The sequence below is a fragment of the Pseudopodoces humilis genome, chromosome 7 (assembly GCF_049639895.1).
Source record: "Pseudopodoces humilis isolate 2021_Gansu_Grassland_sample_001 chromosome 7, ASM4963989v1, whole genome shotgun sequence".
NCBI lineage: Eukaryota > Metazoa > Chordata > Aves > Passeriformes > Paridae > Pseudopodoces > Pseudopodoces humilis.
This window is the reverse complement of record NC_142206.1, coordinates 31065491-31085869: the sequence shown is the minus strand read 5'-3', so window position 1 is coordinate 31085869 and position 20379 is coordinate 31065491. Positions and strand designations below refer to the sequence as shown.

At 42.5% G+C, this 20379-nt stretch overlaps 1 protein-coding gene across 1 annotated transcript; it reads left to right on the top strand.

Annotated features, from left to right (window-relative positions):
- The first annotated feature begins 3919 nt into the window (after nucleotides 1–3919).
- THBS1 (thrombospondin 1) lies at nucleotides 3920–19689 on the top strand. The gene is made up of 22 exons (XM_005520345.3): nucleotides 3920–4037; nucleotides 4189–4283; nucleotides 5018–5595; nucleotides 6072–6147; nucleotides 6396–6592; nucleotides 6765–6890; nucleotides 8417–8510; nucleotides 8859–9032; nucleotides 9421–9597; nucleotides 9904–10077; nucleotides 10253–10380; nucleotides 10493–10645; nucleotides 11094–11312; nucleotides 11803–11910; nucleotides 12285–12444; nucleotides 12838–12956; nucleotides 14611–14845; nucleotides 15224–15451; nucleotides 15641–15912; nucleotides 16375–16472; nucleotides 16579–16718; nucleotides 17347–19689. The coding sequence occupies exons 2-22, from the start codon at nucleotides 4214–4216 to the stop codon at nucleotides 17352–17354; spliced, it is 3534 nt and encodes a 1177-aa protein (XP_005520402.1). The 5' UTR covers nucleotides 3920–4037; nucleotides 4189–4213; the 3' UTR covers nucleotides 17355–19689.
- Nucleotides 19690–20379: the final 690 nt, after the last annotated feature.

Here is a 20379-nt window from a genome sequence, read left to right as displayed (position 1 = left end):
TAAAACATCTGAAAACACATATCCACAAGTATGTCCGCAAGAATTCTAATGAAAACCAAGGAAACTCTACCATGGGCTTGAATTTGAATACATGCTCTAATGATTCACTGACTAGAAATACTTCACTGAGGCAGAGACTAGATGCCTATATCTACAGTTACTTTTGATCTGCTACTTACAAAAGAAGTACATGAAAAAGCCTTTTGATAGTGAATGCTAGGGTTTTCTTCTTTTTGCCTTCACAGACAAAAGAAACCAACTTGAACTCTGAAATACAGTAAATGTTTTTCATTTCAGGAATAAAGTTTGGGGGTGTTTTTTCATTCATGAGGCAAATTCTAAATATTTCTTTAAAAGAAATGTTTTCTCCTTCTAGGGAAAAAAAAAAGGCTTAAAAATACTGAATAGCTTCACTTTTTCTGCTTAAAAAAATGTTATTGGCATTACACTGGTACAAAACTATATCCAACCCTGCAAGAAAATTTTATCACTCAGTTAACCCCTTTAAAGTATATTCTTCTCTTTAAATTGTAGCACATTTTGCAAACCCCAGAATCTGACTTTTAATAAACAAATGTGCTGCACACCCATTACAGTTTAGAAGAAATTAAAACATTTCTGTTTTTTAAGGGCTTAAGGGCTCAATGAGTTAGCTATCCATCAATCAGACACTGTAATTTCCCACACCTTTTCTGGTATGGGAGAAGGTCTAATTTTGATGGAAGAACTTCAAAAACAAAAAATATCCAATCTGACTTGTGCATGCAGACAGATTACAGCCGTGATTAGCACACCAAATATGCCTGAAAAAAAAAGAACACAAGGTATTCTTGTCAAGAACATACGCATCAACATATTTTTTGACTCCAAATTAAGTAGAATGACTCTTTCACAGACATGACACAGATTTGCCAAACAGCAATGTCCTGGATTCCACCCAAGAGGGGAAGGGTTATGCCCTGCATTGAAATCTGCACTCCTCCAACAGGTATCTACCTCCTCTTGGGAAGCAATCATTAGCTTCCTTTCTGTCAGGACAATAAACACCAACAGAGGACATGCCACAAAAAGTTATAAATGGTGAGATCCTTCTCATCTGACTTTATCCACTGTCCTAAGGACAAGCCAGGACAAGGTTAATTTTTTACAGTAGCCAGGAAGGGGATGTGGCCAAGCCCTAATGTTATTTAATACCATCTCATATCAATTTCCAGGGACAGGATACCTGTCAGAGGGAGAAATCGTGGTGGGCAAAACACGCCAGTATTGCTTTACTTTCCCTCTGTCATGGGCAGGTACACCTTCCATTAAACCAAGTTGCTCAGAGCCCCATCCAGCCTGGCCTTCCAGAGATGTAATAAAGAATTTCATCCTAGTATCTAATCTAAATCTACTCTCATTCAGTGTGAAGGCATTACCTCTTTTCACACCTCTACATAGTCCCTCTCCAACTCTCTTGTAGGCTCTCTTCATGTACTGAAAGGCCACAATAAAGTCAATTCATAGCCTCCTACAGGCTGAACAATCCCAATTCTTTAAGCCTTTCCTTGTAGCAGTGGTGCTCCATCCCTCTAATCAACTTAGTGGCCCTCTCCAGACTCACTCCAACAGCTCCTTGTCCTTCCTGTGCTGCACCCCAGAGTTGATGCAGGGTTCCAGGTGGGGTCTCAGCAGAGAAGAGCAGAGGGGCAGAATCCCCTCCCTGTCCTGCTGCCCACGCTGCTCTGGATGCAGCCCAGGACATGTTTGGCACTCTGGGCTGGGAGTGCCCATGGCTGGGTCATGTCCAGCCTCTCACCCAGCAGCACCCCCAAGCTCCTCTGGGCAGAGCTGCTCTGATCTGTCCATTCCCCAGCCTGTGTTGGTACTGGGGGTTGCCTGACGTGGGTGCAGCACCCTGCACTTGGCCTTGTTAAATCCTGTGAGATTTCCATGGACTGATTCCTGAGCTTGTCCCAGTCCATCTGGATGGTATTCCATCCTTCAGGTGTGTCAACTCCACCATTCAGCTGGGTGTCATCTGCAAACTTGATGATCCCTTCATCTATATAATTGAGAAAGACATTAAATAGAACTGGTCCAAGTACAGACCCCGAGGGACTCATGTCCATCAGGACTCTGAGCCCTTAACCACCATCCTCTGGATGTGATGGTCCAACCAATTCCTTATCCAGAAAACAGTGAACAAATAAGCTGCTCTTTCTTGTACCACTATGCTTTCAGAAGCTAAATACTCTGTGATATATGATAATGCATTCACTATGCTTTCAGCTTTCTGCTGAAAATACTAACAGCAAGAAGGGAGAAAAATTTTCTCAACTAGTATAAGACGTTAAACCTGTCCAGGTTAGAGCAGTCTGTGTATCTTGCATGCTCTCTTGCTGATCTTTTAGGGATTTTTTTCACTGACAGGTCTCTCATTATCACCATAATTTCTCTTCTCTCTCAGTTCTTTATCTTGAGACACTTGAGGTTTTTCCTCTATGAATCACTGTGCAGTAAAGAGGCATACTTCGGATGGTATACTCTATCTTCTGAGTTAAAAGGGCAGACAAAAATTTTGGCTTTGCCCTAATATACACAATTCTGCATCTATCTCATTCTTTGGGTCGATAATTTCCCAGAGCATTTCCTAGGATAATCCGTAGTGCAGTAATTCCTCCTCGTTAGCCAGCACAATTGTCGGATGCATTTTACACAGTTCAGAGTCCAACTCAGTCACTGCTTGCTCCAATTTTCCCTCACCACACACGCAATTGCCTGACTAGGTCCTTCTCGTTCACTGACACTCCACTTTCCACACGAGCACATGCCAAGCATACAAAGGCCAGGGAATGCAGAGGAATTAACCATTTTTGGAATTTGATTACTTCAAAGCCATTTCACACGCCCAAGTCACTTTTAGTCATTCGGAATACACTATGATGTAGGGAACCTACCTTTTAACCTTTAGACTTCCTGTTACCTGGAATTCATATTACACAGGAAATTCTTAGCTGAAGTAGTGTTAGTTATTTTATTCATTAAACAAAGGTGAGTCTCAGCTGCAGTACAGTAATAGTAATTTCATTCCTAAGGCCAACTTGTTTGAGGGTCATCCCCACACACCTTCCTCCAGTGACAAGGGGAGATGGAGCGCAAAGGAGACAGCAGGTCCCCGCTCCTCCAGCCTGCCGTCCTCTCTCTTCTCTTACCCCAAAGGGCCCGGCTCTTCCAAGGCTGGGCAGGAAGGGCTAACGGGAATCCACGTTATTCCCCTTTTGTGAACCCAGTGCCCTGTGTGCTGTGTATTGGAACCAGCGGGCAGGCAGAGAAGATCTCATTAAGCGAATTGGGTTAATTAAGTGAAGGATGCTTTCACCGGCGCCTCAGGACAGCCGGAGGCAGCGGCGTCTGGACGCACCTCTCCTCCAGGGCCCCGCCAGGTGCCGGCGGCAGGACGCGCTCCCAGCGCCCGCCCTGCGCCGCTGCTCGTGGCCGGCCCCGGGGCCGGAGGGCAGGGCCGGGACGCCGAGAGGGCAGCGGGGCAGGCGGGAGCGGGTGCCAGGCGGGGTTCACAGCCGGCTGGAGGAGCGAGGGCCCCCGGCGCCTCGCCGCGGCTCCCGCTGCCGGCGGGGAAGGCCACGGGAGCCGGACCCCGCGGGGGGGGGCGTGAGGGAGGCCCCGAGGGAGCAGCGCCCCCCCGGGGCGCGGCGGGGGGGGAGCGGCCCCGCGTCCGCCCGTCCCCCCGGCCCGCGGGGCGCCCCCGCCCCCGCCCCCCGGCCCCTGCGGAAAGTTGTCCCTGGCCCCGGAGCCACCCGGCTCCCGCCTCCCGCTTCCTGCCCCGCCGCCGCCGATTGGCCCGCCGTGCGCCCAGGAATGCGAGCCATCCCTTTATAGCCGCGCGCGGCGGCCGGCGCCCGCAGAGTCCCGGCAGCGCCGCCACAGCTGCCAGCCGCTGCTCGCCCTCCCGCGCCGGGACAGTCGGGGCCGCCCGCGGATATTGGTCGCCGGTACCCAGAGGCTGGCGCTGACCGCCCGCATCGCTCTTCCCGCAGGTAAGTGCTTAAGCGGCTGTCCCGTCCGAGGGCGGCCGGGGACACCTGCACCGTCCCCGCGGCGCAGCCTCCCTCCCTGCCTGCGGGAGCCGCGCTGGCGCCGGTCGTGGTGCGACGGCAGCGCGGTGACCTTCCTCATGTGTGTCCCCAGGCTGGTTCAGACACGGACCTTTGCCATGGGGCCAGCGACTGCTCTCTGCCTCCTTCTCCTCGTGCTCGGCGGCTCCGAGACCAAGCGAACTGCAGGTAAGGCCAGCTCTGTGCTGATACCCGGGACAATCTGGGAAGTGGGACACAAAAATAAAAGACTTTGGTGCCGTTGTAGGCGGATGAAGTTGTTCTCGGTGGTAGAGAGCTCCAAAGGTCTCAATGAACAAAAACGTTTTAACCTGAGCATCAGCTAGTTGGGAACAGGAAACTTCTCTCTGGTGTGGAATTTGTGTAACTTTCAGAAGTAGGAATGCAGACTCTCCAGAACTCGAACGTGTAGCTTGTCTGCTTCTGCACTGAGCAGAGGAAAGGAGGAACATGATGTAGGAACTGGCTGAAGAAGGAATGGGGTAGTAGGCTGCCGTCTTGGTGCCATAGAGAAGCCGCTACTGTGCTGCTGTCACTCAGTTGGATTATGCAAACTCACTTTGTCATGTTCTAGCATAGGAATATTGCAGTCTGGGCTTTGCTGTCTATTTCTGTGTTGCGAGAGTGTAATGAGGTGTAATGAGGCTACCTATGTGTGTCAGTCAGTGGGTACCTGGCATTCCTGCGCCGACTGGCTCCTGTACAAGAATGCACATGTACTGCTGCACAGCAGCTCCTGGTGGGACTGCTGCACCATCGGAGCTACTGTCTGTGCTCTGATGTGAGGCACTGTGCCTTGCACGATGTGCACCAGGAGCCAAAATGTTAAGTAATCCTGGGAGATTTGCACCTACTCAGCCTCTTGTCCTTTTCTCATGATGCTTGTCCTGATCTCTCTGCAGAGTCCAGGAATGATGATAACAGTGTCTTCGATCTCTTTGAACTCATTGGCTTCATGCGGAAGGGAGCCGGGCGCCGGGCCCCCGGGGTGTACCTGGTGAAGGGACCAGAATCCTCCAGCCCTGCTTACCGCATTGAAGATGCCAGTCGCATCCCTGCTGTCCCTGACTCCAAGTTCCAAGACTTATTAGATGCCATCCATGCTGAGAAGGGCTTCATTCTCCTGGCCACTCTCCGGCAGTCCAAGAAAAGCAGAGGCACTCTGCTGTCCGTGGAACAGAAAGATGGCTCTGGTCATGTCTTCAGCCTAGTATCTAATGGCAAGGCAGGCTCCCTGGACCTGAGCCTTTCTGTTGATGGCAAGCAGCAGTTAGTGTCAGTAGAGGATGTCTTGCTAGCTACAGGACATTGGAAGAATATCACCCTGTTTGTGCAGGAGGACCGAGCTCAGCTCTATGTGGGGTGTGAGAAAATGGAGAATGCTGAACTGGACATCCCCATCCAGAGCATCTTCACTAGGGACCTGGCCAGCAGTGCCAGGCTCCGTATTGCCAAAGGGGGAGTCAATGACAACTTCCAGGTAAGACTTTCACCTACATTTTTGCCTAGAATTTACAGTTGTGTTTTGAAAGTGCATTAGCTACTGAATGAGCCTAAATAGCAACAAAGAACTCTAAATCTACTAAACTTTACTAATGGAGATTCAAGGGTAAAGCATTAGATTTACAGGGATGGAATTTTCTACAGCAATAAGAAGGCATTGAAGCTTCCAGACAGGTAATTGCAGCTTCATTGCTCAGCTTCCTATATGAGATTCAGAAATCCACGGGTTTTTTCCTTCCTGCCTGGAGAGTCGCCAGGTCCTTATGCTCAAGGATAAGACTGTTAGGAAGCAGGGCTGGTTTTCATTAAGAAGAACAGAGCAATATGTTTCACTTTTCCATCTGTCTGTCATGATATTGCTCTGTAAGATCTTGTATGACCTTCAGTCATGCAAGTGGTCCTTCTTTCCCTTGCAGTTGCTGCAAGTGGCTGTAATTCTTCCTCTGTCCACAGGGTCTGCTGCAGAATGTGCGGTTTGTGTTTGGAACAACTCTGGAAACTATCCTGCGGAACAAAGGCTGCTCCAGCTGTAAGTTTACAATCTTCTGAATCCAATGACCTATTAAAAATAAGATTTTTTCATTACGTTAGAAAGACAAGTTAAAACAGAACTCAGAAGTATGCTGACATGCAAATCCACATTGCATAAGAAATTAGATTATATTTCTGCAGGCACCCTAATGAATCTGGTGGCAGCTGTTTAGCAGGTGTTAACCTGGAATGATAAATGCATGTAGTATAAAATGCACTTACTTCATATTTGGTTTTTTCTCTTAGCCACAAGTGCAATCATTACTTTGGACAACCCCATCAATGGTTCCAGCCCAGCTATCCGCACTAATTACATAGGCCATAAAACAAAGGACATCCAAGCAGTCTGTGGATTTTCCTGTGATGAACTGACAAATATGTTTGTGGAACTGCAAGGGCTACGGTCCATGGTTACAACACTTCAAGACAGAGTTCGCAAAGTGGTGAGTGATGGTTAACTTCATGGTACCTTTCATGAACTAGCACTTAGTGAATTAATTATAACCTGACTTTTGAGAGCCTGTGTAAACAGCAAAAAATTTACTTGGACTTTTGTGAAAAAGGGTATTTCTGTATTAAATTCTAAATACCCTCTTTTTTCTTTTCACCCCCAAGACTGAAGAAAATGAAATCATTGCCAAAGTAGTCCAGATCACTCCTGGAGCATGCATTCATAATGGAGTCTTGCACAAAAATAAAGAGGAGTGGACTATTGACAGCTGCACTGAATGTACTTGCCAGGTAAGATTCCTCACATTCACAAATCACCTGAATATAAACTCATAAGTTGGAATTAACAGATAATTCTAAATGGCATTGTTTGTTAGAGTGAATCATACACAGAACTGAGCATACTAGGGAAGCCATAGAATTACTCAGTTTATTTCATTCTACTAAATCTCTGATAAAAAGGTAGCTTCCATACCTTGTGTCAACAGCAGTATTCTAGAAAATCATGTGAAACATCACTGATACAGCTATTGACACTTAATAGCTTCTTTTTAGCTAATAATTAGTTCATAATTTGGGGAATGCCTGCATTCTTTACATAAGTCTATCAGTAAACTAAGATAACATCAACAGAACAAATGTATAGTACTATCAGCTTTGCTAGATCTGCCTTCTGTCCTCACTGAACCTCCTGCTGACTTAGTAGAGAAAGACTGTAGTACTCAGTAAAGGCACTTAAACTTGTGACGTTTTTCTTTATCTAGAAAATGCTTCTAGGTGTGTCCCGTTAGTTTTTACAGATTATATGGAACAGCAATCCCTTGTGGATTTCAGTTTATCTGTTTAAATCCCAGGATCACCTGGTAAAATACTTAAGCTGTTTCACTTCTGCTGAATGTTGTAAATATACACAAAACATACAGTTTCAGGTTTTCTTTAAACTATTTGCTTGTTCCATTTAAGTATACCTTAGCAAAAGCATTTTAGGGTACCAGGCTACCAAAGAGTGGGTTAATTAGCAGTCCACTCCTTAGAAAATAAAAGTTGAATATTTGTATATGTGCAATACAAGGCAACTCAAATTCTGTGTCTGCTTCTTTAGCTCTCTACATTTTTGTCTTGTAGTCAGCAAATGACTGTGACGTTTGCATTTGCCTTGTTCCTACCAACCTACTTACTCAATGTTAGCTGTAATTGCCTTAATCTAGTAATTTGTTTGGGGACATTAAAACAGTAATCATGATAGCATTCTTCTGACCAAGCTGCTACCTTCAAGAGGCAAAACTGTAGCTTTAGCTCTCATTGGGATTGGAGGTGGGTGTTCCTACCCTGCCTGTTTGGCTTACAGATCAAAAACCTCTAAGTATAAGTTATAGATTGCACAGTGCTTGAGCAGAGTCCACTAAACTCATTTTATCTTTACCATATAATCATCTTAAATCCATATTAACTTAAAAGAAAGTTGGCTCTTCTCATTCTTGTTTCATTTCTTTGCAATGTGACCTTGTACTTTGGGTATCGCATAACAGTCATTTACTTCAGCCAGCATCTTCTAGCTATTACTGATAAACTTCTGCCAAACCAAAATATTTCTCTTTTTGACTAAATAAAATGTGTGAGAATGGAAATGAGATGAAATTTGACTGAAAATACCTGGGACTACCCCTTGGGTTGTATTAGCTGTAAATACAAGGGTCTCTGCTTTAGATGTGCTACTGAGTCTTAAAGTTCTGCAGAAAAGGTCTCTATTATTTACCCAGATTCCAGACACTGTTTATATTCCACTTGGTAACTGTAATTTTCACAACTTTTTATAGAACTCTGCCACTATATGCCGGAAAGTGTCCTGTCCTCTCATGCCTTGTTCCAATGCCACCGTGCCTGACGGGGAGTGCTGCCCTCGGTGCTGGCGTAAGTACTTAATACTTTGACAGTTCTGTAGCAGCTGGCCACATCTAACTAGACACATGCTGCTCTGCAGTATACCAGAACTGGATATCCGAGGGTAGCCTTGTGCTTCTGAAGTAGGTTCATCTGATGTGTCTTTGAGGCTAATCACTTACATGATACATGTTCAAATATTTTTCTACAATATGCAACATACTGAAATGTTTGAGTTCATGGCCTTTATCTCGTACAAAGAAAGAAGGTGCATGTGGCTTCTGACAGTTGTGTCTTTTTTTGTGGAGAGAGGGGTGGGAGAAAAGATATGGAAAAGCATGTACCTGGAGTCTTATTCAGAGCTGTATCCCTCTGCAGCTAGCGACTATGCAGATGATGGATGGTCTCCTTGGTCTGAATGGACCTCGTGTTCTGTGACCTGTGGTAATGGGATTCAGCAGAGAGGCCGCTCCTGTGACAGCCTCAATAACCGCTGTGAAGGCTCCTCTGTACAGACTCGGACTTGCCACCTTCAGGAGTGTGATAAGAGATGTAAGTACTTAATCTACGCACGCTGGTAGTAAAACAGAGGCTGCTTTTATTGGCTGAATGTTAAAAGCAAAGATCACCATGTAGGTCTGCCACTGGCATGGATCCTTGGCTTCTAGGTTTAAGGGTTTGTATGAACAAAGTAGAGGGGAGCAGATAGTTAATGCAGTAAACAGGCATGTTTGGGCACTGCTCCCAGGACTAAATGTGATGCCAGTTTAGGTGTGAAGTTTCCGTAGTTGCAAAACTTGATCTGTGACAGTCAGGAGGCTATCCATTACACATGGAGTCTTTGGTACAGTTCTGGGACTATACCTAGGACTGGCTGTGTCCTAGGTGCTGCACAGCTGAAGTCTTTAGAAACTATGAATAACACAAATCTCTCTTGTAGTTAAACAGGATGGTGGCTGGAGTCACTGGTCGCCATGGTCATCATGTTCCGTCACTTGTGGCACGGGCATCATCACTAGAATTCGGCTTTGCAACTCTCCAGTACCACAGCTGAATGGCAAACCTTGTGAGGGTGAAGCAAGAGAAAACAAAGCCTGCCAGAAAGATCCTTGCCCAAGTAAGTGTGTCCTGGTGGTAACTACTAATTGGTAGCTTAAATAGTGAATGTCCTGAGTAGTTACTAAGTAAGCTTGTTCTAGTATTCTCTCTTTAAACGTAGGGATGGGCTCCATGAAACCTCACAGGTTAGTTTCAGATGAAACTATTTTTATGCCTCTTCCATGGAGTCCATTAATTCTGTCATTTATGTCAGAACAATGTCTGAGCCACTCTCACTACAAAAGTAAAGTCCTTAGTCAGACAGACACTAGTTGTAGCATTGAATTTAAAGCTATACATATTTTGTAACTTTTTCTCTCTTTAGTTAATGGCAACTGGGGACCATGGTCTCCATGGGATGCTTGCACAGTGACATGTGGAGGAGGACTTCAGAAGCGAAGCCGTCTCTGCAATAATCCCGAGCCTCAGTATGGTGGGAAGACTTGTGTAGGTGAAGCTAGAGGGACTCAGGTCTGCAACAAACAGGACTGCCCAATTGGTAAGTGTCCATTTGCTCATAAACATCTGAAAGTTGTTGATAATCTTTAAAATACCAGTGTGGAGTCTGCAAACCTCAAGTGCTAGAATTCTCAACCAGAATATCAGCCAAATACAGTACTGTAGCAGCATGGTAAAGCATCCTGTATCATAACATTTCCTCACTTGTTTCACAGATGGGTGTCTGTCTAATCCCTGCTTTGCGGGGGCTACGTGCACCAGTGCCCCTGATGGTTCCTGGAAGTGTGGTGCCTGTCCTGCTGGCTACCATGGTGATGGTATTCACTGCCAAGATATTGATGAGGTAAGAATGCTATAGTTTGCTCCTTGAAAGGGAATGAAAAAAAACAGGAAGAATAGAATCACTGTTTTATAATGCTAATGTTGTTCTCCTTTGTCTCAAACTCATATTTCAGTGCAAAGAGGTTCCTGATGCCTGCTTTGTCTTCAACGGAGTGCACAGGTGTGAGAATACTGAACCTGGGTACAACTGTCTGCCTTGTCCACCGCGTTTCACTGGAACACAGCCGTTCGGCCGCAGTGTTGAGGATGCCATGACTAACAAACAGGTATTGTCAATTTGAGAGTTGTTCTGGGTTACAAAATCTCAAAGTTTCTAAAAACCAGAAGACACCTATGTGTTTTGGGCAAAAAAGACTTGGAGCATTTAATAAAAGACCATCTTCTGTGCTTCAGAACAGAAGAAGCATTAACCCTCAGCCATGGAGGGTTCAGAGGAAATTACACATAATTTTAGGAGTAATTCAGGAATAAATCAGTATTCACTAATGATACAACAGTATGTGCCTCAGATATCTTAGTGCTTGTATCCATTTGATAATACATAAGGGTTGAACAAGAAAAGGAATAAGTGCTAAGACTGGTACTGGAGTTGAGGACCAGAAGAAAGAGGCTTTTTTTTCTTCCTGATTGATTAGGATGTATTTGAATCTCTGGGGAAAAAGTGAGGGATAAAACAATGTTTTCAGTGGGTTTAATTTCTGTGTGATCTCCTAGGTCTGCAAGCCACGTAATCCATGCACAGATGGAACACATGACTGCAACAAGAATGCCAAATGCAATTACCTTGGCCACTTCAGTGATCCCATGTATCGCTGTGAATGTAAACCAGGCTATGCTGGCAATGGCATAATCTGTGGAGAAGATACTGACTTGGATGGATGGCCAAATGAGAACCTGGTTTGTGTTGCCAATGCTACTTACCACTGTAAAAAGGTAAGTTTATCCTCTTTTACCAGCTGCCATTATAACAGACTAAGCTATTAGACTATTCTCTCTGCAAATAACCTTTTAGGGATAGAGGAGGTGTAGGGATACCATTGTCAAGGCATTGCTAGGAGGCTCTTGCTGTATTGCTTTATTCTTGTGATATGGGAAAAAATGAAGCCTGATTGTTGTAAATGTTCTAGGAAGATTCTTGTTTAGCCCATACCTATATCAGCTTTGTTCTGATAGCAATCTCTAAGGGAAGAAAAGTAGGGTAAGATTCTCAAAATCAACCCAGACTTTATTTTAAAACATATTTAACTGTGGCTTTCTAAGACTTATCACTGTAATGACTAGCTTAAATGGAGAGAATTACAGCAAGGTTGCTCCTACCTGATTGAGGTGTTACAATTTTGCCTAATGATTAGATTTTATCTCCTCGAATCCATATTGTAATAATACCAGGAGTGAACACCTCTGTGTACTTCTTTCTTTGTAGGATAACTGCCCTAATCTGCCTAACTCAGGGCAGGAAGACTATGATAAAGATGGGATTGGTGATGCCTGTGACAATGATGATGATGATGATGGCATTCCTGATGACCGGGTAAGGAAACAGAAAAGAACAGCCTTTGAGAATGTGGCTTTCCCATTCCTCTTCCCATAGCTGGGGTCTAACTTCTAACCTTAATCTTGAGAGGACCGTAGGAAATTGCTGGCACTGACAGCTAGCCTAGAAACCTTAGATAAGCATAACTATGCAGACAAACTTTCTGCAGCTGTTTGAGCTTTGGAAGTGAATTTTCATTTTTCATTCAGCCATTCATACACTCATGCCAACAACGGGGTGTTTTGAGATAGTAGCATCTGAGTTTTAACTGTTTCCCCACCTTTCACTTGTTCTTTCATATAGCATAAGCAGAATCTGGTTAAAGCTTTAATTTGACTCTTTTTAAAACCTGACTTTTCTCACTTTTACAGGACAACTGTCCATTCATCTACAACCCACAGCAGTATGACTATGACAGGGATGATGTTGGTGACCGCTGTGACAACTGTCCCTACAATCACAACCCTGATCAAACTGACACTGACAACAATGGAGAAGGAGATGCATGTGCAATAGATATTGATGGAGATGGTAGGTACCTCTAATCACTCCTTTAGATGGCTTTCTAATCAGCCATGAATCAAATGAACCCAATGTAATCCTGATTGCCTACCAAAAATTTCATCCCTGAACACAAAAAAGTTCCCTTATGGTGGTTTCAGGACATGAAGGCTATTGAAGGAACAGTTAGGACTAATGGAAATTCACTTTGGAATACATATATTTTGGCACAGTTCAATTCTAGCTCCTCTCTCACAAGGCAGTAGGAGCGGAAGTGTGTGGCAGAGCTAGTGATGAGTCTTGTTTCAAAGCTTTTAAATGCTGCTCCAAATGCTTTTAAATAGGCATCAAGAATTGTGTGGTGGCTTTATACAGTTCTTTGCAGCATTTGGATGTCTGACTTTCACTCATAAACTCTTACAGGGGTGCTTAACGAAAGGGACAACTGCCAGTATGTCTACAATGTAGACCAGAGGGATACAGACTTGGATGGTGTTGGAGATCAGTGTGATAACTGTCCACTGGAACATAACCCTGACCAGGTAAGTGATTTGAATTATATAAGTAGAGGACTGGTGTGCTAAAAAATATAGCATGTTGTGTGTTATAAAAGATATTTGAACAGGTTACACCTGAAATTTGACTTGGCACAAATCATTCTTACTACTTTCCCAAATGCTGTGTTTGTCAAATAAAGAGATTGAACAGCTGCTAGGTATTTTCTGAAAAGCAGCTGTAGTGAAGATCTGTGAGACTACTGCATGTCTTATTGCCTAAACATTTCTTAGGTTTGTCAGTTGTGGTGATCCTCACAGTGAGAATATGAAATACTTTGGGAGCATTGTGTAAAATGTGGGTAGTGGAACTACTCTCTTCTTAGCCTGTAGTGCTGTGCTCACTTAGACACAAAAGTGTCCTTTAAACTTTGTCCCTAAGCTTGAAGCTAACTGCATTTCAGAAGATAACATTTCTAGCAGTAAGTAGAAGGCAGCACAGGTTACTTTTCCCCAAGAAAAAGGCACATTCTGACACTTCTAAAATTCACCTTTATAAAAATCCAGGGGGATCCAGACTCAGATAACTTACTGATTCAAAAACCGAAGGCACGTACGTAAAGCCTGTGACATCCTGTCAGTTAAAAGACTAAGTTTAATAGTTACAGGGACATAACTGGAATGTCTGAAGGGTTAGAAAAGCTGTTGCAAATTAGTGGCATGTAGTATAGTGTGGCCATGTAGCCTAAAAACAGTGTTACTTGAAGGATTTAAACAGGTGATGTAAAATGTCTTTGTCATTGTCACTTGCTTTACTAGTTCCCCACTTAAGGGAGGGAATTGCCTGAAGATCCTTTGAAGCAGCTCCTTTCTCTTGTGACTTTGAAATCTTAATATAAGACTCTTATGGCTTTCGAAACACTATCCTGATCAAGTTCTAGAAGTGGAGATACTAGATTTCAAGTGCCAGAATTAGTAGCTAATCCAACAGTGTGTGGTATGCCTTCTGTCTACACCAGGGTCATCCACCTGTGTTCTCAAGACTGCTAGGCTAAATGTGAGGAAACCTCAGGGATGATGGGATTATTTTAGTTCAGAATCTGATTATGCAAATAACTGGCTAAAATATGTGATCAGCAAGCACTCTAGTTAGTTAATGTAGTCTGTGACCACCATGGGAACAATTGTCTTGACTGATGAATCAGAGGGCATGAAGAGCATTTATGATAGAGAAAATTAAGTTGTGGTGTAGAAGATGTAACACCAAGCATTGGTAGACTGTTTTAATGTTACAGTCTCTACTGACAAGGTACAGAGTAATCCAACCCTGATTTGGCCCTTGAAACCACATTGCTGCCAGGGAAGGTAGGAGATAAACTACCCCGCATCCAGTATGGTGGACTAGTGACAGAAGATGCAAGTGACAAAGGCACAAGATAGCTGATCGTCACACTGCTTTCTGATGCTGTGAATTCAAATTAAAAACAGAACAAGACTAAAGTAGTCTTAAAGTAGTCCACTTAGCACAGGCAGTTTAAAGTGTGTATTAATCCACAGTCCACCCACTCTATCCATCTTAGCTCTTGATAAAGCAAACACAAATCCCAATTAATTCTATATATTAAGACTCCTATTTCAGAGACTCCTATCTCAACTTTCTTTAAGTGGCTTTTTTAAATGTGTTTTTTTTCTCATCTGATAGGAAGATACTGATTCTGATCGCATAGGTGATCAGTGTGACAACAACCAGGACATAGATGAGGATGGCCATCAAAATAACCTTGATAACTGCCCCTATGTGCCCAATGCCAATCAAGCTGACCATGACAAGGATGGAAAAGGTGATGCCTGTGACCATGATGATGACAACGATGGTATCCCTGATGACAAAGATAACTGCAGATTGGTTGCCAACCCAGATCAAGCTGATTCTGATGGTAAGATAACTATCATAATAACATTTAAGAGTATCTTCCAATGTTTAACGCTATTTTTTTCACATTATTTAATGTTGGACAAAACTAAGTAACAAAAAACCAGAATGTCTGTACCAGAAAAAAAAACCCCAGTATTGTTATAGTGCTGCTCAGGAGTGAAGATCAATGTAGAAATGACCACATATCCAACTGACTACTAAGTCACTATCAGGCTGGAGTGATAGGGCATTTATAGAGTGGCTGATATGGCTTCTGTCATGTGTCTGCCAAGTACCTGGGCAGTCAGAGATCTGCAATTCTAACTTCAGCTCTCAAGCTGTAAGGCTCAGAAACAAACAGTGGTGGTAATATAACAGTAAAATTACTTTTATCCTACAGGTGATGGACGTGGAGATGCTTGCAAAGATGACTTTGACCAAGACAGTGTGCCAGACATTGATGATATCTGCCCTGAAAATGTGGAAATTAGTGAGACTGATTTCCGAAAATTTCAGATGATTCCCCTGGATCCCAAAGGAACATCCCAAAATGATCCAAACTGGGTTGTTCGTCACCAGGGTAAAGAACTGGTTCAAACAGTCAACTGTGACCCTGGCCTTGCAGTTGGTAAGAGGAAAAATTTAACAGGCACTGTTGTTTGGGGTGGTTTGATATTTTGTTTGTTGGTGGCGGTGGGGAGTTGTTTTGTTCTTTTTTTTAGTTGGAGTGGGGAAGAGGAAGAGAACCTAAGTAACTGTTGAGTTAAGAATTGTTAAAAAGTAGCACCTAAAACTTTATTCTTTATCGTCCCCATAGGTTTTGATGAATTCAATGCTGTGGACTTCAGTGGTACCTTCTTTATCAATACAGAAAGGGATGATGATTATGCTGGCTTTGTATTTGGCTACCAATCTAGCAGTCGTTTCTATGTTGTCATGTGGAAGCAGATCACCCAGTCTTACTGGGACTCCACTCCAACCAAAGCTCAAGGCTATTCAGGTCTCTCCATCAAAGTTGTGAATTCCACCACTGGTCCTGGAGAACACCTTCGTAATGCTCTGTGGCACACAGGAAACACTCCTGGCCAGGTAAGAATGGCACTTACTACATGCTGAAGTACTCTAAACATGATAACATGAGTACTCCAGTGTAATAACACACTCTTCTGCATAAGGCAGGCTGTTCTTCCAGCAAATTAGACACTTAGAGGGGGCCTGTACATGCTGACCATGTTGGCTTCTTGGCAAAGACCAATAACTTTGTCATTTTTCCTAATCAAGCAAAATATTGTATACAATTAACAGGATTGCATGCTGCAGACAGGCTTTCCAGCAGCAGTGAATCAATTGTTTCTGGAATTGTGCTGTAGCTTCAAATTTACATATTTAAAAAGTAAATTTAAATGCAGTTGATTTCTATTATTTCTATCTTTAGGCTATTACAGAGCCTAATGACTTAGTTGTAGCCTTTAATAACAAAGTACCTTCATGTCAAAATAACTGCTGTGTTATCTCTGTGCCTTTGGTTTATAAAATAATATTCTTTTGTAGGTGAGAACTTTGTGGCATGATCCCCGTCACATAGGCTGGAAGGACTTCACTGCATACAGATGGCGACTTAGCCATAGACCAAAGACTGGCTACATCAGGTAAGCATCATCCCTTTATCTGAAGTAAATATCACAGGAAAAGTGAGTGTGAAGATGAACCTCACAGGACCTTGCCAGAGATGACTGAGCTATTCTCTCTTTATAGGGTTGTAATGTATGAAGGGAAGAAAATCATGGCAGACTCAGGACCAATCTACGATAAAACCTATGCTGGTGGTCGGCTAGGATTATTTGTCTTCTCTCAAGAAATGGTGTTCTTCTCAGACCTTAAATATGAATGCAGAGGTAAGGATGACATTGCATTTAAGAGATCCTATATAAATTAATTGGTTCAAGAAAGCTCAAGACATAAGAGCCAAGAGGGAAAGTTCAACTGTGATCTTTCATGGTTCAGGTTTGAACAGGTTCTGCAGGCAGAAACAGGACACCTTGATAAATGCTTTACAGTTAAAAATTTAAATATATAAAATCTAAGTATATTTCTATTGTGTTATTTCAAAGTATCAGAAATCCATGTTGAGTTCCAGAAAATAAATATATTTTGAATCTTCTTTGAAGTGCTGCCTAGAATGAATGAGCAGATCTGATAAAATCTACGATAGAAATGCAATATATTGACTTCAGCAAGTAAAAAGCTGATTTGCCCAAAAGTAAGAAGATTGTCCATATATTGCAGACTTGAAGTTCAGTGGAGATAAATGCATACAGCTAGTTCCAGCTGTCCTAGTCTTCTGAAATTGTCACTTAGTTATGTAATGGTTACATAGACTGGATTATGAACTCTAACTCAAGGAGGTACCTAATTGAAAGTACTTTGAATTTTCTCTACAAATGGCTCTGGGCATTAATGACTTGGACCTAAGCATGCATAATACACAGAAATATTTAAATTTATCTTTTCTTTTTTTCACAGATTCATAATCACGAGATTGTTTGATTCAGAGACTGTTTAAAAATGCTGGTAATTGCACCTTTTGAAACGTTTAGCCTTACAAATCCTGGGACCATTATATTATTCCTTCCTTTCTTCTTTCTGCATAAATGTGGACTCGAAACACATGACCTGCCTCAAGAGAATGCTTTTGAGAGAATGAAAGTGAGAACATACTTGGTATCTGACCTCTGCTGAAGTGGAAGGAAACAATTGTGTTTTGCAAATGAGAATTGTCGTCACTGAACAAGCACACTTCTTTCAGTAGGAAAGACATTTTTTCGCTGTTTATCACAGTGCAGTGTCACTGCCTCTCTCACTGGAGGTCCCATGGAGTAGCATTTTGTAAAAGAACATCTTTGGATGTGCTGTGGACTACTTAAACTGAAGACCTTTCATTGTGTGGGGAAGAGGGGGTTTGGGTGGGAGGGGGAACTCTAGGTCTTTCTTTTTTCTTTATTGGGTAGAGAATTTTTTTAAGGAAGGCCATGCCAATTTGGTTTACATCCATTTAACTTGGAGAAATTACTGTTTTCTATGTCATACCTTGCAGATAAAAACATAGCCTTACTCTTTGTGGTGAGCTAGATCAGCTGCTGTACAGGACAAAACAGATATCCTAAAACTGATTTCTGTTGTGGCAGGGGGGAAAGAGGATAAAAACTAGTACACTGGATCACACCAGCTTGGGGAGAACTGGGATTTATGATTAGATTCTGTTTTTTCCTGATTTAGATGCAGGTCTTGCTTACCTTCAGATGTGTTCTTTTAGACCTGGTGCAAGAAAGCACCACCATCTCAGCTAGCACTGTGCTGTCCTTCAGGAAACCAGCACATGCTACACTTTTTATGGTTAAAGAGGCACAAAAATAATGTAATGAAAACATTCCTTTTCTACATGCCACAGATGTTTTAAACCCCTCGCTTCTTTAGAGGGGAGGAAAAGAGGCCTGTAGATAAAATTGTAAAATATTTATTTTTGCCTATTCTTGATGTTATAATGACTGAGGGATTATTGATTAAAACAACAAGAAATGCGTCAAGACTATCCACCTAATCATTGTTACAAGTCTTCATGACTGTAAGATTGTAAATACAGATTATTTATTATCTCTGTTCTATACTGAAACTAGAGAGGGTTTAGTTGAGAAAAAAAATCTTGTCTGGAGCAGATAGTGGTGATGTATTTGTTACAAAGAACAATTTTCCCATTAAGGCTTTGAGGCGCAAGGAAAAATGAGGGTGTGGGCAACGGGATGTTTGTTTTTCTCAGTCTGAGCTCAATGTTGGCTTTTCCTTTCTTTGTGCAAGGCAGCTGGTAGCTTGGCAGGCAGCTGTTCTGCAGTGCTAAAATTCAAGTCCCTTTAGATGGTAGCAGTTTCTGTCCCATCCATGGCACTAGAGGAGAGGGAATGCCATTCACTCTCTCAGTGCTCTCTAGTGCTGGGACACGCCTGTGATTCCTTACCACTGGTCTAACACAGAGCCAGGATAGCTGCTCTGAGCAGACTGCAGTGAGAGGCATTAGGACAGCCCTCAACAACCATTTAAAGGGCTCTCTGGGCTACTGCATGCTCAGTTTGGAACCAGTGCTGTGCAGCTACAAAAGAAGGAATTCAATACAGACTAGACAATTTCAGGAGCTCCTTGCAAAAGAGGGAGAGGCCTTGATGTACATTAAAAGACTGTCTTCCCCAACAGGAGGGGCAGCATCCTTATACCTATAATATTTCCTTGTCTTTTCAAAAAATGAAAAGAAATGAACATGGTGAAAGTTTTACGTACAAATATTACCTCATTGTTGTGTGACTGAGAAAAACCTTTGGAGCAAGCAGAGTTCAAATGTCTAACAAACTTTAAAGCTACTGTAGTACTAAAAAGTTAATGCTGTATATAGTTAAAATTTCTTTGCAAAAAATGTATTCCCAGAAAGGAAATGGCATTGGAAAAAAAAAAGTCAAATACAATTTCTAATGTTGTATTATATTTTTTCCTGTCATCTTGTATACCATTGCTTGTATTTTTATAAATTATTTTTCTCATTGCCATTGTAATAGTTAATCACATAATTGTGTAGATAGGCTATTTAAATAATTTATCATGAAATGCTACCTGTAGAGTTAGTATTTCTATTTTTATAAAAAGTTTGCACACTGAAGATTTTTTTGCTTCCCTCCTCCCGATGTTTTTGCTAGCATAATTTTCTAAGAACATGCTTTTTTTGTAAACATTTTTAACCATTTTTCCATTCTAAAGTTGTGTAAGTTGTACAATAAAGCTTCTTACATTCAAAGAACAATAAACCACCAAGGACATTTATATTTATACCTTTGTGCTCTGGTTTTATTAATGTTTTGTAATACATCTCTGGATCACTGATGTATTATTTGTGTAAAATTTGACTTCAATTCACAAGACAATTTGCACCCTTAGCAAAGCCAGGTGCTGTAACAGGAGTGCTAGATACCCAGATAAGAAGTGTAGTTAGGGGGTCCTGCAGGTGTAGAAAATAAATCTTTACATCTTCTTTTCCTGAGGATGAAGACTCCTGTTCTGTGTCACTACACTTTTGAGGGTAGTCCTGTATATTTAATTTTTTCCCACAGAGAACAAGGAGCAAAGAAAGAACTCCTGGCCTGTGATGAGAGAGCAGGAATTTCTGCCCTCATCACTTACAGGACTATCTGCTTGACTTCTCTGGAATGAGATGGGGTAGTGGGAGTGCACTGTCAATGTAACCCATCTGATCTTACCTGGGCCTGCAGTACCATATGGCCTGCAGGTTTGGTCTCTTAACTCTTCTGGCCTCCAAAGGACACTGAGAAAATGGAACTACAAAAAAAAAAAAAAGGATGGTTACAACGTGGAGACATCTCTTTGTTTATTTGCAGGAAGGAGATACCTTAAAGCCAACCAGTTTTCTGAGCATGTATTTATAGCTGAACATATCAATATATGGATATATGTAGGTCTAATCAAAAGTTTTAAACAGAGAACTGCTGCTGTTGTGCAGAA